Source organism: Lynx canadensis, chromosome B2 (genome assembly GCF_007474595.2).
Source record: "Lynx canadensis isolate LIC74 chromosome B2, mLynCan4.pri.v2, whole genome shotgun sequence".
NCBI lineage: Eukaryota > Metazoa > Chordata > Mammalia > Carnivora > Felidae > Lynx > Lynx canadensis.
The window spans coordinates 54,205,117-54,223,172 of record NC_044307.1 but is presented as its reverse complement, the minus strand read 5'-3'; the positions used below and the strand labels follow the sequence as shown (position 1 = coordinate 54,223,172).

At 39.3% G+C, this 18,056-nt stretch overlaps 1 protein-coding gene across 14 annotated transcripts in view; it reads left to right on the top strand.

Annotated features, from left to right (window-relative positions):
• Positions 1-18,056, top strand: part of DST (dystonin) — a 494,969-nt gene that overhangs the window by 340,013 nt on the left and 136,900 nt on the right. For 8 of the 14 annotated variants that reach the window (XM_032593190.1, XM_032593189.1, XM_032593192.1 and 5 more), the window contains 4 exons: positions 7,941-8,069; positions 10,250-10,338; positions 11,311-11,446; positions 12,527-18,010. In XM_032593190.1, the coding sequence (XP_032449081.1) occupies positions 7,941-8,069; positions 10,250-10,338; positions 11,311-11,446; positions 12,527-18,010 (5,838 nt within the window). Of the gene's footprint in view, positions 1-1,370; positions 4,089-4,987; positions 7,836-7,940; positions 8,070-10,249; positions 10,339-11,310; positions 11,447-12,526; positions 18,011-18,056 lie in introns of those variants that run through there. The other 6 variants (XM_030315745.1, XM_030315748.1, XM_036064411.1 and 3 more) reach the window with 2 other exon arrangements.

Sequence of the window (18,056 nt, the reverse complement as noted above, 5' to 3'; positions counted from 1 at the left end):
CCTGATAACAAAATAAAATAGAGCACTAATTTTTGCAGGTTGTGATGAGATTTGTTTTTATATTCATATTCTTATTAGGAGAAACCATATTTAGGTTAGCAGGAAACAACTGATATTCTTGTCAAAATTATTGGGGATCAAAAATTAGAAGAAGTGGTATAAGATGTGTGGTCTATGATGTAAATTAAATTCTTAAAATGCAAAGCCTCTCAAAGAAAAAAAAATCTGCTACCTAGAATAATTTCACTTTTCCTGTTTAAATTGTTTCTAATTATGATAATTTTGAGTTAGTGATATGAAACTAATAGTCTTATGGTATTAATGAAGAGAAATTAAATTGGAATTATATACTAGCCCTGATTATGTAGTCCTGTAGTCAATGCAGAATGTATTCCTCTTAGCTGAGACTGATTCTTCTATCATTTGAAAAATAATTTTTTTTTATTCTATACATTGGAGCTGACTCCCTAATTATATTTTTAAAAGCATTTGTATTTAACAAATATCTTTATATTTATGGAGTATCTAAAGGTACTTGTCAAGGTGGATTCATATGAGACATGTCATTAACAACAACAACAAAGTCTGTGAGTATATGAAGCACATCTTTTCTAAAGGGACTGTAGCTGCCTTTGCATTAGCAACTCTGATTATTATAACTGTCATAATATGGCAAGTATAAACAAATAAGGAATTTGGCTTGAGAAATTATAAGTTTTTATATAATTTTCCTCCTTCCCCATGTTAGGTATTATTTCTTGTTTTGACTCTTTAAAGTAGTACCAAAACCCCATATTTTGTTTCTTTAACCATAAAACAGAGAGATGTAAATATCATTTTAAATTTCCATTGGGTGACATATTGAAAACTAAATTCTTAATTGTCATTCGGTTCCTTTATGTTCTTAGCTTGTAGGACTAAGTTGTGAGTGAAAGCTGAAAGGGCGCCGTTGTGAGTCTTACTTCCCACTTTGTCACTCACCTGTTGTGAGGGTTTTCAAAAGTATTTGACCTCCCTGCAACTCAGTGTCCTCATCTGTAAAAGGTTGGGGTCATGCTGTATGTTTTGTGAGGTCCCTCCTTTCTTGCTGTAAAATCTTGAGCCTACCTAATTTTTAAAATGAAATTGTTCTTGAGAGAAAAGAAAAGATTCTTTGGGTTAGCAACCCTGACATGAAGGATTTTTTTTTCGCTTTTCCCATTGCCAGCTTTCTGAAGCTTCCTCTCTGGAAGGTGGTGGTGGTGGTGGTGGTGGTGCTTGTTCTGCGATTTGTTCCCCTTGTTTTTATAAGTACTTTTATGAGCATCGCTTCAGGTTTTTGTGGATAAATTTGAATAGAACACTTTGACACTTTTAAACATCTCTTGTAGATTAAAAAGTGTAAGGAGACTTCTGAACATGGGGCATATTCAGATCTGCTTCAGCGTCAAAAGGCAACAATGATTGAGAATAGCAAACTTACGGGAAAGATAAGTGAATTGGAGAGAATGGTAGCTGAACTAAAGAAGCAGAAGTCTCGAGCAGAGGAAGAACTTCCAAAGGTCAAGGAGGCTGCAGAAAATGAATTGAGAAAGCAGCAGAGAAACGTAGAAGACATTGCTCTGCAGAAAATCAGGGCCGAGAGTGAGGCCAAGCAGTACCGCAGGGAGCTGGAGACCATTGTGAGGGAGAAGGAGGCTGCAGAACGGGAGCTGGAGCGGGTGCGAAGACTCACCCTGGAGGCCGAGGCCAAGAGGGCAGCGGTGGAAGAAAACCTCCTGAACTTCCGGAACCAGTTAGAGGAGAACACCTTCACCAGGAGGACCCTGGAAGATCATCTTAAAAGAAAAGATTCGAGTCTCAATGACCTGGAACAACAAAAAAATAAATTGATGGAAGAATTGAGAAGAAAGAGAGACAACGAGGAGGAACTCTTGAAGCTGATAAAGCAGATGGAAAAAGACCTAACATTTCAAAAACAGATAGCAGAGGAACAGTTGAAAGAAAAGCAGAAAATTGAACGGGAAGCGAGAAGAAGAATAACTGAAATGCAGTATTCGTGTAGAGAAAACACGTCGCCTGCCTGTGCAGTCGCCCAGGCTACGTCATACAGGGGAACAGCAGACAAACAGAAAACAGAAGAACTCAAACAGCAGGTAGATGAGCTAACTGTCGCCAATAGAAAGGCCGAAAAAGACATGAGAGAGCTGAAGTACGAACTCAGTGCCCTTCAACTTGAAAAAACTTCATCTGAGGAAAAGGCTCGTTTGCTAAAAGAAAAACTGGATGAAACAAATAATACGCTGAAGTGCCTGAAGTTAGAGTTGGAAAGGAAGGATCAGGTGGAGGAAGGGTATTCTCAACAGCTCAGAGAACTTAGTAGGCAGTTGAACCAAACCACAGACAAAGCTGAAGAAGTTTTGCAGGAAGCTAATGATCTTAAGAAAATAAAGCACAATTATGAACTGGAATTAGAATGTCTTCAACAGGAAAAAGGGAAGCTGCAAAGAGAAGTAGACAGGATCACTAGGACCCGTGCTGTAGCGGAGAGAGATATTCAGCATTTAAATTCACAAGTGAATTCTCTTCAGGCTGAGAAGGAATCCTCTAATGAAAGAGTACGATTCTGCCAGAGAAAGTCGGATCATCTAAAAGAACAGTTTGAGAAAAGCCATGCACAGTTGCTCCAAAACATTAAAGCTGAAAAAGAAAATAATGATAAGATCCAGAAGCTTAATGAAGAATTGAAGAAAAGTAATGAGTGTGCAGAAACACTAAAACAAAAGGTCGATGAGCTCACGAGGCAGAATAATGAAACCAAGTTAACGATGCAGAGAATTCAGGCCGAATCGGCGAACGTGGTTTTAGAGAAACAGGCTATCCAGCAAAGATGTGAGGCCCTGAAAATTCAGGCAGATGGTTTTAGAGATCAGCTACGCAACACAAACGAACACTTGCATAAGCAGACAAAAACAGAACAGGATTTCCATAGAAAAATTAAATGCCTCGAAGAAGACCTGGCCAAAAGTCAAAATTTAGTCAGTGAATTTAAGCAAAAGTGTGACCAGCAGAACATTATCATCCAGAATACTGAGAAGGAGGTTAGAAACCTGAGTGCAGAGCTGACCGCTTCCAAAGAGGAGAAGCGACGAGGGGAGCAGAAGGTACAGCTGCAGCAGGCTCAGGTGCAGGAGTTAAATAACAGGTTGAAACAGGTACAAGACGAGCTGCACTTAAAGACCATAGAGGAGCAGATGACCCACAGAAAGATGCTTCTGTTTCAGGAAGAATCTGACAAGTTCAAACGCTCAGCAGAGGAGTTTCGGAAAAAGATGGAAAAGTTAATGGACTCCAAAGTTATCACTGAAAAGGATATCTCAGGCATCCAGCTTGACTTTGTGTCTCTCCAGCAAGAAAACTGCAGGGCTCAAGAGAACGCCAAGCTGTGTGAGACAAATATTAGAGAACTTGAAAGACAGCTTCAGCAGTATCGTGAGCAAATGCAACGAGGGCAGAATGTGGAAGCAAATCATTACCAAAAGTGCCGGAAACTTGAGGATGAGCTGGTAGCCCAGAAACGTGAAGTTGAACGCCTGAAGCAAAAGATGGATCAACAGATAAAGGAACACGAGCATCAGTTAGTTTTGCTCCAGTGTGAAATCCAAAAAAAGAACCCAGCCAAAGACTGTACCTTCAAACCGGATTTTGAGATGGCAGTAAAGGAGTGTCAGCACACCGGAGAACTGTCCTGTAGGAACACGGGGCAGCTTCGCCCAGCGACCAGATCTCCATTGCTGAGAAGGACGCGAGAGTCACAGCAATCAGAGGAAAAATGGCAACATCGGGTTGTTGACCAGATACCAAAGGAAGTCCAGTTCTGGCCATCAGGGGCACCGCTTGAGAAAGAGAAAAGCCAGCAGTGTTACTCTGAGTATTTTTCGCAGACAAGCACTGAATTACAGATAACTTTCGATGAGGCAAACCCTATTACAAAACTGTCAGAAATCGAGAAGATAAGAGACGAAGCTCTGTACAATTCCAGGCCACCGGTTAGGTATCAGGATGACAAATGTGCAATGGACCTGGCGAAGCTTTTGGCCCCCTTAGAGGTATACTCTGGATTCTGAGACCTTATCAGCTACCTCATGTCAAGTTTCCTCTTGTGTTTTCTTTCTCTGCTACACTAAATTTTTTAATAACATGGAGCAAGATTGGCCCTTTGTAGTTCTGGCAGAAACTAATGCTACCATTTTCTAGTGATTGACTTGAATCTTTACTACAAATTATCATTCTTTAGTTTTTAAATGTTTGAGATCAAATACACAGATGTAATAGTTATACTGTGACATCTATGGTATTATATTCTGATGGACATTTTTTTCTTGAATGTTTATGTTGAGAAAGAGAGCAAGTGCACACATGCGTGAGCAGGGGAGGGGCAGAGAGAGAGGGGGAGAGAGAGAATTTCAATCAGGCTTCATGCTATCAGCACAGAGTCGGCCCCAGGGCTCAGCCTCTGGAACCATGGGGTCATGACCTGAGCTGAAAACAAGAGTCGGACGACTGAGCCACCCAGGCACCCCTGAAGAATGTTTTTTTGTTTGTTTTAAAAGCTAGGAAAACCAAGAAGTTCACTTTAATTTCTAACAGTTTCTGGGGACACATTTCGTCTTTTTTAAACATTTCATTTTTTTAAGATTTTATTTTTAAGTAATCTCTATACCCAGTGTGGGGCTTGAACTTAAAACCCCAAGATCAAGAGTCACACACTCTACTGACTGAGCCAGCCAGGTGTCCCTAAACATACCATTTTAACACCTTTATTGTCATCCAGGTAAACCTCACACTCTCAAAATAATATTACTTGTCCCTGAACCCTCTTTGTTTTGAAAATTTTCTTCTCTTTACTTATTTTTGTTATTGTAGGAAGTATATTTGGATTAAGGATGGGTAAAGTGACGTCACGTTCTTTAGATGGCCTTTAACGTCTCATGAATTCCTGTTACAGATAGCTAAGAGCAAGCAGTATGATATGCACACAGAAGTCACCACATTAAAACAAGAAAAGAACCCAGGTCCCAGTGCTGAAGAATGGACGCTGGAAGGGTGCAGAGCATCCAGTGGACTCCAGAGAGAGTTTATTAAGAAAGGCTCAGAACGAGAGACCTTCCAGAATTCGGATGGCGATCACGTGTGTTCAGTTAGGGACGATGAATTTAAATTCCAAGGTCTCCGGCACACTGTGACCGCCAGGCAGTTGGTTGAAGCTAAGCTTCTGGACATGAAAACAGTAGAGCAGCTGCGACTTGGTCTCAAGACCGTTGGCGAAGTTCAGAAAACTCTTAGCAAGTTTTTGACGAGAGCCACCTCAATTGCAGGGCTTTATCTAGAATCCACAAAAGAAAAGATTTCATTTGCCTCGGCAGCCAAGAACATCATAATAGACAAAATGATGGCTTTAGCATTTTTAGAAGCTCAAGCCGCAACAGGCTTTATCATCAATCCCATTTCAGGTCAGACCTACTCTGTTGAAGATGCGATCCTTGAAGGAGTTATTGACCCCGAATTCAAAATTAGACTCCTTGAGGCAGAGAAGGCAGCCCTGGGGTATTCATATTCTTCTAAGACATTGTCAGTGTTCCAAGCTATGGAAAATAGAATGCTTGACAGACAAAAAGGTAAACATATGTTGGAGGCCCAGATTGCCAGTGGGGGCGTCATTGACCCTGTGAGAGGCATCCGCGTTCCTCCCGAAGTTGCTGTGCAGCAAGGCTTGTTAAATAATGCCATCCTCCAATTTTTACACGAGCCATCCAGCAACACGAGAGTTTTTCCTAATCCCAATAACAAGCAAGCTCTCTATTACTCAGAACTACTGCGGATGTGTGTGTTTGATGTAGATTGCCAGTGCTTTTTGTTTCCCTTTGGGGAGAGGAGCATTTCCAATCTCAATGTAGGGAAGACCCATAGGATTTCTGTAGTAGATATTAAAACAGGAGCAGAACTGACTGCATATGAGGCTTTCCAGAGAAACCTAATTGACAAAAGTACCTATCTTGAGCTTTCAGGGCAACAGTATCAGTGGAAGGAAGCCACGTTTTTTGAATCTTATGGGCATCCTTCTCATATGCTGACCGATACTAAAACAGGATTACAGTTCAATATCAATGAGGCTATCGAGCAGGGAACAGTTGACAAAGCCTTGGTCAAAAAGTACCAGGAAGGGCTCATCACACTTACAGAACTTGCCGACTCCCTGCTGAGCCGGCTGGTTCCCAAGAAGGATTTGCACAGTCCTATTGCGGGGTACTGGCTGACCACTACTGGGGAAAGGATCTCTGTCCTAAAGGCCTCCCGCAGAAATTTGGTCGACCGGATTACTGCCCTCAGATGCCTTGAAGCCCAAGTCAGCACAGGGGGCATAATTGATCCTCTCACCGGCAAAAAGTACCGAGTGGCAGAAGCTTTGCACAGAGGCCTTGTTGATGAGGGGTTTGCCCAGCAGCTGCGACAGTGTGACTTAGTAATCACGGGGATCGGCCATCCCGTCACTAACAAAGTGATGTCAGTGGCGGAGGCTGTGAATGCAAATATCATCAGTAAGGAAATGGGAATGAGATGTTTGGAATTCCAGTACTTGACCGGGGGGTTGATAGAGCCCCAGGTTCATTCCCGGCTGTCACTAGAAGAGGCTCTGCAAGTGGGTATTATAGATGTTTTCATTGCTACGAAACTCAAAGATCAAAAGTCCCATGTCAGAAATATAATATGCCCTCAAACAAAAAGAAAGTTGACATACAAAGAAGCTTTAGAAAAAGCTGATTTTGATTTCCACACAGGACTTAAACTCTTAGAAGTATCTGAACCTTTAATGACAGGAATTTCTAGCCTTTACTATTCTTCGTAATAGCACATGTTTAAGTAACTGTGCATGGGGGTGATGCTGTCTACTTCATATCTGTCCAGAGCATGACGACATGAGTTAAATAGACAGTCTAGCAACTATGTCACATACTCAAAAGGGCTGTTTATGTTTATTTCTTGAGGGCTGGAAATGGCTGACTGTTCAGAAGAGAGAATAATTTTTAAATTGAGAGTCACAAAATATTTACTCTTCTTCAAAATGGTTTCCTTTGGCTTTTAGGTTAGTCTTGTCTACCGCCCCCCTCCCCCAAAAGGTATTTTATCTAGAATATGGGGTAAACTTGATGAACTCCAGCAAGTTCATAGCATCCTTTCTTCAGAATTCCTCTTCACTGAATAGATCCAGCCTGAGGTTAGGGCTCCCATTTGTTAAGTGATCCATTACACTCATTGAAAGAGCACCTCAAAAAGCACCATAGAATCAAAGAGAAAGATGTAAATTTGTTCCCACATCCCTGAAGCTATTGTGTTTCAGATGGCCTTGAAAAGTGAAAAAGTTTTTAATTTTTCTGTACATTGTAACTTTCTTTACATATTAAATGTTTACCACAATCTCCCATTTCCAGGTGGACTCTGTAATTAAAAGTAACATTGTGTGTTGGAAAAGGGGGAAAGATTTTTCTTCATTCTGTGCATTTTTCATATGTATGTACACATTCACACCTCTTTCAGCTTTCACTTGTTTGATACTTTTCTGTGAAGACAATTGTGATTGTAATGCGAATGCAAAGGCAGCAGCAATTCAAAGATCTTCTAGTGCTTCATGAATAAAATTGAGTTTATTTGTCATATTGGTAGACCAGCTGGGAGTTTAGACTGATGATTATAGAATGTCACAGCTTCCTTTGCCACCATAAACATTTTGGAAGTACATCTGCTATGTGGTGTGATAAACATGGTTAAGGAAATGAATAAAATACTCAGTAACCTGGTGTGATGAAAAAATATTTCTACATTCTTGTTTTCTGTGGAGAGGTCAGTTTCATAGCTCAATCATTTACTGGAATATATTTTTTTTTACCACTCACACTTGTCAGAAGTCACTGGAAGAAGAAAAGAAAGAACATGTTGAAAAAGCCAAAGAATTACAGAAATGGGTATCAAATATCACCAAGACATTGAGAGATGACGAGAAGGCTGGAAAATCTCCCTTCTCTAAGCAAAAGGTATTCAGTGAGGTTCTGGTTTAATCATAATAATGGTAGAATTTACTGAGTTGAAGCAGTCAAACTAAAAAAAACCACTTTAGTTCTTTACCTTAATTTTCCCCAATTTTATAGGCAATTACAATGATGGCCAGAGAGGTTAAACTTGCCCAAGGAATTACAGTATGCAGCAGAAGAGGTGTCTCTGATTCCAAAGCCTGAACTACATCTATTAGTCTTACGATTAGTGCTTCTTCTAATGGTTAGATCTGCTTCTTGATTATAATGAAGAGAGTCGCTAAGGAGCAGAGTCATCCTATTTTGTGCCCAGATTAAATCCATGCACTCCTTATCATAAAGATATGGTCTCGTTCTCACAAAGGTTAACAAAAAGGTTCAGGAACAATGAATACAAACTAGGATATCAACATTTTTGAGGATTTAATTTAGCTGTGCTTTGTATTTTACAAAGAAGTGTTCTCTATAGTCAGTCACTGGAAATTCTAGATTATTTCCCGCACCTAAATGAATTCTTTTGTGCTGTGGGCTGTATTCTCCAGCTGCTCAGCACTAGTTGGATAGCTGCAGCTTGTGAGATGTTAGTGCTCCGTGATGGCCGTTGGAAGGTGCTACTTGAATCTCTCAGGGCATCGATAGCTAAGGTCCAGTGTTGATGATGCTGGCCTTGACACCAGAATTGAGGCTGTATTTAAAAAAAATAATAAGTTTCCACTAAGTTAAGCAGCATTTTTCTCAACTTGCCCTCCTGCCGCTGCCTGACCCTAGGAAATGATGGGGCTCTCATTAGCTTCCTCTTCTAGCTTTGCATCAGTGTTCAGTTGTCATCAGTTGAAACAGACATTATTGACATAATTAAATAGAAAACTTCAGTGTCTTGTCTAATTTTGCCTGTGATATGAGGGCAGATGTAACTTATCTGGGGTTCCCCTTAGAGAAGTATATAGACCCAAGTATATACTTGGATTAGTATTCAACTGAAATAAAGCCATATTAGCTCATAGTCTTACATACTGTATTTCATATTAGTGTGGAAGAAATCAGAAATTGGCAAGCAATTACATTTTGTGTCTGAAACCCCAAACCATCAAAGCAACTTTATACAAATATTTAGCTTAAACTATTTTCTCCTTTTCCCCCCTATCAGAGAAAGAACTAAAATATGAACATAAACCTTAGCAAGGATTTCTTGGGGGAACAAGTTTCTTTTGAGAAATGTGGATGATAAACCTTGGTATTTTCTTTTTCTGCACTTTTAAATTGCCCAAAACTTCACTAAATTCGTTTTACTAGATCTAGTAGACACTTTTTAAATGCAGATCATGCCCTAAATCCTACATCTCTAGTAAAGATTGCCTTTGTGTCAGGTGAAATTTAAGGAAATTTGATGTGAGTAATAAATGTGTGTATTAAAAATGAGTATGGCCTCATGATTACCTGTAATCATGAAAAAAACAGACTTTAAGTTGACTTTGTTCTGAATAGAGTACATTGGGAGAAAATAGACTTTTCATTTGTCCATCATTTCCTCTCATTTCTGCTTGTTTAAAAGAGTGGCAGTCCATTTCTGAAAGTATTCAGAAGTAATACACTGCGTAATTGGGAAAAAATGTTACAACTTCTTGCTTTTCCCTAAACAGATAAATTTTATTCCTCTGTCATAGATGAATTTTGTGAAGTTTAGAAATCGAAAATATTTAATCTTGGTCTGCAGATCTACAGATTAATGCTTTCACCATAATTTTTTCAAAAAGAGCAGGGTATACAAGAGCATGGGAGAAAGAAGACACTCTTTTGGAGTAGTGTTTCACGTTCATGTATCTTTTTGATGCAAGGATGACGTTGGGCCAGTGAAAAATCTCTGGCCACTTGGGATGTTAAGGCAACCTTTATTCACTGTTGGGCTGTGACAAATGCGACAGCCATATGATGTAGTAGTATTATTGCCTATGAAAATGATGGCATTGGTTAGAGAGAGAGACTTCCCTAATTGGCATTCTAAATAAAGTACTCTTCTTATTCAGGCCTGTACACTGGTAATCACTGATCGGTTATTGACTTGTGCCACCCAGAAAGTATTCCCTTCATTTGGATCTTAATTAAAACTTGATTAATGTTTAAAAATTCCTATTTTCTAGTCTTGATGAGGGGGAGAGTTTGAGCATGTTTTCTTAACCTTGCAGACTTCCAGTGAAGAAATATCAACCAAGAAGGAACAATTATCTGAAGCACTTCAAACCATGCAGCTGTTTTTGGCAAAACATGGAGACAAGTATGTTGGTTTTTATTAGCTCTTTTATTCAAAATAGAGAAGTGATGTTAATGTTCAACAAAGCAAAAGCTGATAAATTTTAACTGAGATTTAAAAAATGGAAGCCAATTAGAAATTTACTTAATATAATAACATACAACTATAAAGTTAGCAATTTAATTGTCACTTTTAGTCACGTCTAATGTTTACCAAAACCCTGAAATGTACCTATTATTCCCAGATATTAGTGAGAAGAAAATGAGTTCAGGGAGATTAAAGATCAGTAGCTAGTGAGTAGTAAAGATTCTAAGGCAAGAGTAATTCTAAGTAGTATTCTCTGTGACTTTACTTTTCGGAAAATGTGTGTGGATATATTGTTCACTTTCTTTGCTGAGACTTGCAGCAACCTGATTTTGCATAGTTTGGTCCCACTTTTTCCAAAAGAGCACTTCATTTATTTCAGCTAGTGCCTCAGGCAGGGAAGAAATCTACCCTTTTCTTAAATCCTTTTTGGGGCTGTCCCCAGGATCATTCCACAATGACTTTGTATTGTACCTTAGAGAATCAGGTTAATCTCCTTGTAAATTTTTTATCTTTATTCATACTTCAGCCTGAACAAGTTTCATCTTGAGTAATGGTATCTTTCTGTCCCGTTTCTGTGTTAAACTAACAGTAGGATATTTCCCTCTGTCGGATAACAGCAATTGTTATTTTAGGAATGTGTATATGCTGGAGAAGTGCTGATCTATTAATTCATATCCTTTCCTCCAGTCTGTTTCTCAGGCAAGAGAAGGATTCCTGGATGTGTAAGGGCCATTCTTAATTTTCATACACAGTCATTCTGAGACTTGAGCAATCTGTATCTGAGGGTTTATTTTATGACCACGTGCTTATTTAGAAAAGGATTCTACTTTGCAAAATCATTGAGCCTAATATGTCGTCTTCATCACTTGAAGCCTTGCATTCCTTTTTCATACTTTCTGGTTATTTTAGAATGACAGATGAAGAAAGAAATGAATTGGAAAAACAAGTGAAATCTCTTCAAGAAAGTTATAATTCATTCTTCAGTGAATCTCTGAAACAACTACAAGAATCACAAACCTTAGGAGATACAAAGGTAGAGGAGAAGGTAATATAATTTTTTTAAAACACGATGCTTTTTCAAGATTCTTAGCTTTACTGCATGGTTGTAGAAATATATGTCAATGAGGAAAAAATGACCTTGAATTTGTGTACATGGAAAAAACATGGATGGAATTTATCTAACTATTTAGAGATGTCAGTGTTGTGTATTAAATGCAGTCCTACACTTGCCGTCATCAGTTTCTGTGACATCTTAATCTCTGCCTTGCATGGTAAAAGAAAAGAATCATTCATTTTTCTAACTCTTCTCTTTAAAAGCCATTCGTCTGCTATATTAGGTATTTTACTATGTATAAAGTAACCTTGAGTCATCTCTAAAGATGACATTAGATGTTAGGAACTTTTTTGATTTTTAGAGATAACCATGAGATTTATTTGAGCGAAACTGGGCCATTTGCCATGGTGAGGATGCCCTAGCATCTTCTTACAATATAACAGAAATCGCTTAAAATTTGGCATGTCCTTAAACTTTTGAAACGTGACAATACATATTCACAATTTGCAACACAATATTCAGTATTGAAAAAGTTATCTTTATATTCAATTTCCTTACTCCCTGGAATACTTTACACACTACTTGTCACATTTTGGGGGTATGTAACAATTTTTCTGGTTCATTTTTACTGTCTGCGAACAAGGTCTGTATGCTGTAAACATCAATAGCATGGGGTTTGATACTCTCTTTCATGTCAGTCGACTAATCTCACCCAGTTGCAGAGAGCATGATTTGCCTTCTTAGGTATGTGTTCTGTTTTCTCACTATCATCATTTACTCTGTTGTGTCCTCACTAACCTTGTTAATGTACACAATATTAAGTTTTCAATTCACAGATGCATGTTGTTTTCAAAGCTTTTATCACATCCTGTGCTGTTGAATAGATCACTGACATAGATCACTTGTGCATTTGAGCTGCCTAACATTCACAGCATTGCTGCGCCTTGGTAAGTAGAGGATTTTCATGTTGAAGTGTATTATTTATTTAAAAAAAATGCCAACTAAGTTTCATGAAATTCTGCCCACCCTTGGCTCACACACTGACCTGAGAATTTTGTATTTTCCTTTCAGCTGGCTAAAGTGATTGCAGGCACCATTGATGAGACAACTGGAGAAGTCCTGTCAGTCTTTCAGGCAGTTTTAAGAGGCCTTATTGACTATGACACAGGAATCAGGTTGCTTGAGACACAGCTGATGATTTCTGGTCTGATTTCACCAGAATTAAGAAAATGCTTTGACCTCCAAGATGCCGAAAGTCATGGCCTTATTGATGAACAAGTTTTATGCCAACTCAAAGAACTAAATCAAGCAAAGGAGATCATTTCCACCATGTCATCTACCACAATTCCAGTGCTGGAAGCTTTGGCTCAAGGCATGATATCAGAATCTATGGCCATCAGAGTGCTTGAGATACTACTTTCCACTGGCTTTCTAGTTATTCCAGCCACCGGAGAACAGCTGACCCTACAGAAGGCTTTCCAACAGAACTTGGTTTCTTCAGCGTTATTTTCTAAAGTCCTGGAGAGGCAAAATATGTGTAAGGATCTTATTGACCCCTGCACCGCTGAGAAGGTGTCTTTAGTAGATATTATACAGAGAAGTATTTTACAGGAAAACACTGGGATGCGGCTTCTACCTGTGAGACCACAAGAAGGAGGTAGAATAACATTAAAATGTGGAAGAAACATAAGCATTTTAAGGGCGGCTCATGAAGGTCTCATAGACCGGGAAACCATGTTTAGGTTATTAGGTGCACAGCTGCTTTCTGGAGGTCTGATCAATTGCAATTCTGGTCAGAGAATGACTGTTGAAGAAGCTTTGATGGAAGGGGTGATTGACAGAGACACGGCTAACAGTATTCTCACATATCAGGTTCAAACAGGTGGAATCATCCACTCAAATCCTGCTAAACGTTTAACCGTGGATGAAGCAGTCCAGTGTGATCTCATAACTTCGAGCAGTGCTCTTTTGGTACTAGAGGCTCAGCGAGGCTATGTGGGACTCATCTGGCCTCACTCTGGTGAAATATTTCCTACATCTTCTTCCTTGCAGCAAGAATTGATTACAAATGAATTGGCATACAAAATCCTGAATGGCAGGCAGAAAATAGCTGCTCTTTATATTCCAGAAACTTCTCAAGTCATTGGTTTGGATGTTGCTAAGCAGCTGGGAATTATAGATAATAACACGGCATCGATTTTAAAAAGTATAGTACTTCCTGATAAAATGCCAGATTTGGGAGATTTAGAAGCTTGTAAAAATGCCAGAAGATGGCTCTCTTTTTGTAAATTCCAACCATCCACAGTCCATGATTACAGGCAAGAAGAGGATGTTTTTGATGGAGAAGAGCCAGTGGCAACTCAGAGCTCGGAACAAACTAAAAAATTATTCCTGTCTTATTTGATGATAAATAGCTATATGGATGCAAACACAGGGCAGAGGCTTTTGTTATACGATGGAGACTTGAATGAAGCTGTTGGTATGCTACTGGAAGGCTCTAGTGCCGAGTTTGAGGACACACCCGTAAAAGAATGTCTTGATGTCTTAGGACTCCCTGGTGTATTTCTGAATAATGCTCCAAGTAGAGGAAGGGATGACAGTGTAGCTTCACTGACTAGTTTTGATAAATGTTATTGCAGAGAACCTAAGTGTAAAGAAATCCCTGAGGAGAGAAAGAATGCCGTAGATGAAGAGTTTAATGAAATGGGAAATAACATTACCAGTAGTGAATTTCATCAGTCAGAAAACCTGGCAAATATAGTAGCAACTGATCATAAAGTTAAGAATTCATCCAGTGTGCGTGTTCCCAATTCTGTATCGTGTTTAACACAGCCTGGACTTGTACCAGTTAGCATGCTTAGACAAGACTCTGAAAACAAAAACTGTGAAAATCAAAGTCAAGTTGGAATAAATGAAGATGCAGGTGAATGTAGTCATTCTAAACATACTCAAAACTTTGCAAGTGACTCGATAACAAATCCTATTATGAAATCAAAAACTAGTAGAACCAGTGATTTGAATGAAAAAGAGAATGAAGATAATATAAGCAGGGATTTGACAACCTTTGACTATTCTCCCAGGCTGAGTGCCTTGCTAAGTCATGATAAACTGAGGAATGATCAGGAAAGTCTTAATGATTTACATACCACAGAGAGCCATGGAAACAAATGTAAAGACTCTACTTTGTCATTCAGTGACCAAACCATGTTATCGGGTCAAAGAATGGGAGAAAAGTTTCAAGACCAGTTTCTGGGAATTGCAGCTATCAATATCAGTTTACAGGGAGAACACTGTCAACAAAATCCTTTAAATATAGGTGACAGTGATCCTCAGGTACCATCTCACAATGATAAATATAATTCAGATATTTATGGTGAGGATGAAGAACCGCACGCTGCTTCTCAGCAGAAACCTGAAGCCGGGAAAAATGAGTCCCAAGTGGAAGAGTACTCCTGTGCCACAACTCCACAGGGTGACACTGATAATGCCAACCCATCTCGTATCTGTGGTACATCGCTGCTTGAAGAAACTATCTGCGCCGGTGACTATGAGACGTCACTGCTGGATGATCAGCACAGTGTGACAGAAACAGACACAGATAGTGATGATGATTTTTATGATACCCCCTTGTTTGAAGACGACGACCATGATTCTCTGCTTCTTGAAGGTGATGATTGTGATTGTCTACAGCCTGAGGACTATGCCACACTGCAAGAGGAAAATGATGGGGCTGCTCCTCCTGGTGATGTTTTTTATGATGTTTCAAAAGAGATTGAAAATTCTGTGGTGACCCAGGGAGCACTGGTTGATAGCTTAAGTGTGAGGGAAGACACACGGTCTCCTCAGGGTTTTCTCCCAGGTACTGAGAAAGCTGAATTCGATTCTGGTGAAAGAGTACGCTCAAATTCAGCTGACTCAGACAAGGACAATGGACAGTTGCTGGAAACCGTATCAGAAAGTGAAAGCGCAAACAGCCTTGAAGGTGATGAGTGTGACTCATTGGCTGATTATGAAATTGTAGAGGGAAAAAAGAGCTTCACTGCTTCTCTAACATTTGATGACACTGGGTGTTGGAGAAGGAGACAAGAAGAACATATAGCTGAACAAGAATTTAAATCTGATACTGAGCATTTAGATTCTGTGCAAAGTGAAGAAAGTTATGGGTATTATGTATGTGACAGTAATGATCAGGTTGATGATGACAATTCTGATGATGATGATGGTGACAGTGAAGAAGGAGTAGAAGGTGAAAATGGAAAGCCCCCATACCAAGATGAGGGTATGAATAGCCAGCTGCGTGCCACCACAGTAAGTGAAAAGGAAAACGGTCGTGAAAATCAAAGTGTTACTAAAGTAATTCTCCCGGATAAAGCACACAACTACAGTTGTTCAGAAAAACAGCAAAGTATAAATGTTTTACAACTAGAATCAACTAGTAAAAATAGCTTAGTTACTGAAAGAAGCAACCTTCCAGAATGTACACCCGAGGCTGTTGGAAAAAGCAAAGAAGACCTGTTGAATCATGACATGGCTCTTAAGGATATATTGCTAACTATCACTAAAGACACTGAATCAGAAAACACCTCTGGCTCTGTAGGTGTTTTAAATAATACTAATACCTGTTCGACTTCTGAAGTAGATAAGGATCCCATGAATGTAAAGTTTCAGTTGATTCAAGAGCCAGAGTCTACTGACACTGTGAAAGGTGGAGATCAGTATTTTGAGAATGTGACAGTTCAAGACTCCTCTCCTTTTGATAAAATCATTTGTCCTGAGCCTGATTTAACAGGAAAACCTGCTGAGGAAAGCCATTTGTCATCCGTAGCCTGTGTAAGTGCCAAAGATCATCAAGTACCTGAAAGAGGCCTAGTTAAAAAGAACAGTGACCAAAATGGTATACTAGTAGAAGATGAAACATATGTTCATAAAATGTGCTCAGGTAAAGGAGATGTGCTTAGAGAAGGGCTAGAAGAAGAGAGTAGGTCTCTCAGAACTCTGCCTGGTGAAAGTACAAGGAAGAATCTTGATTTAGTGAATGATCAATTTCCATTTCCACCAGTCACAGATAGTGAAGAACATAATGTGAAAGGAAGCCTGAGAAAAACAACTGTAACTCTTGCAGATGAACCACAGAATCTACAAACAGTGGTCAGCAAAAGTCCTGTTCAGTTTGAGAATCTTGAAGAGATATTTGAATCCTCAATTTCCAAAGTGATCAGTGATGACATTCTTTCAGACATTCCATTGTCTGAAGGGAATACAGATACTGAGAAAGATTCATTCACTGATGGACCTGACAAAGAATCTGACCTGTTCACATATTTAAAACATCGTGCCAAAGATGTAAAAGCAAAAGATGTATTGAAACCAAATGGAGATATACCAAGCTGTGTTCTAATGGCTTCCCTTGCTGTGAAAGAAGACATACAGTTCGGAATAAATAATGCAAAAGAGAAGACAGCTCTTACCCAGGAAGTCTCACCTCTAAATGAGACGGCGCAACAGAATGATCTTTGTAGTAACAAAAGTGCCTCAGAAGGGGGAACAGAAGTTGGTCACTTCACACCAGAAAGGAATGAAAGCACACTTTCAATCTTCCCTCTTAAAAACGTGGACGACTTTGGGGAAAATACTGATTTTGTGTCACCAGAACTCTGCACAAATGTGATAAGAAATGATAACTCCAGTAGCCCTTTAAGCACGGACTACTTATTTTCAGAAATTCACGGTAAGATGGAAGCAATTGAGCAACGGCAGCAAAAAGAACAAGCTTTGTCTCTAGGACTCCAAGAAAAGGAGGTTCACATTCCTGAGTCATCTCAAGTATTTGTTGAGGGTGTAGAAAGTAGATTGGAAGAAGGTCCTATGAATCCTCAAGAAGTTGGAGAATCTCCAGTCTGTTCAGACACTGAAATTTTAATTCAAAGCTTAATTAAAAGGGTAAACACATTACAGTTGGCAAAAGAAGCATCTAGTGTGCCCAGTGATTCTAAAATTGGTGACTGTTCTAGAGTTTCCCCCATGAATAACTCACCAGAACTAAAAGCAGAGAGTAGAGATGATCCATTCTGTATTGCCGATCTTAAGTCTGAGTTTCTCCTTAATATACTTAAGCAGAATGAGTATAGCCAGAAAATTACTGGAGCATTTGAATTGATGAAAGAATTAACCCAGATGGAGTATGAGCTCGAGAAAAGAGGTATTACATCCAAAGTACTTCCATTGCAACTTGAAAATATTTTCTATAAGCTGCTCGCTGACACATATTCAGAGAAAGTAGAACAGGTCAGAGACCTGAATCAAAAATCATCCACTGCTTCTGAGGTTGTGGATGAAAAGTCACACATTCTTGATGAACTTAAAGGTGAAGAAGGAAACCACTGTTCCCGTAATTTACAAAACCTAAAAGATACCGGACTTGAAAACCCGACTGCGTGTGCATCGGCATTGCCGAGTGATGAGAAGCTGGGGGAGCTATGCAGTGATATCCCAGAACATCTGGAAAGTATTTCAGGGTCAAAACGAGTGACTTCAGGAGATAGCTCAATGGAACAAGTAAGTTGATATTACATTTCAAATGGCAGTAGCTGCATGAAGCATT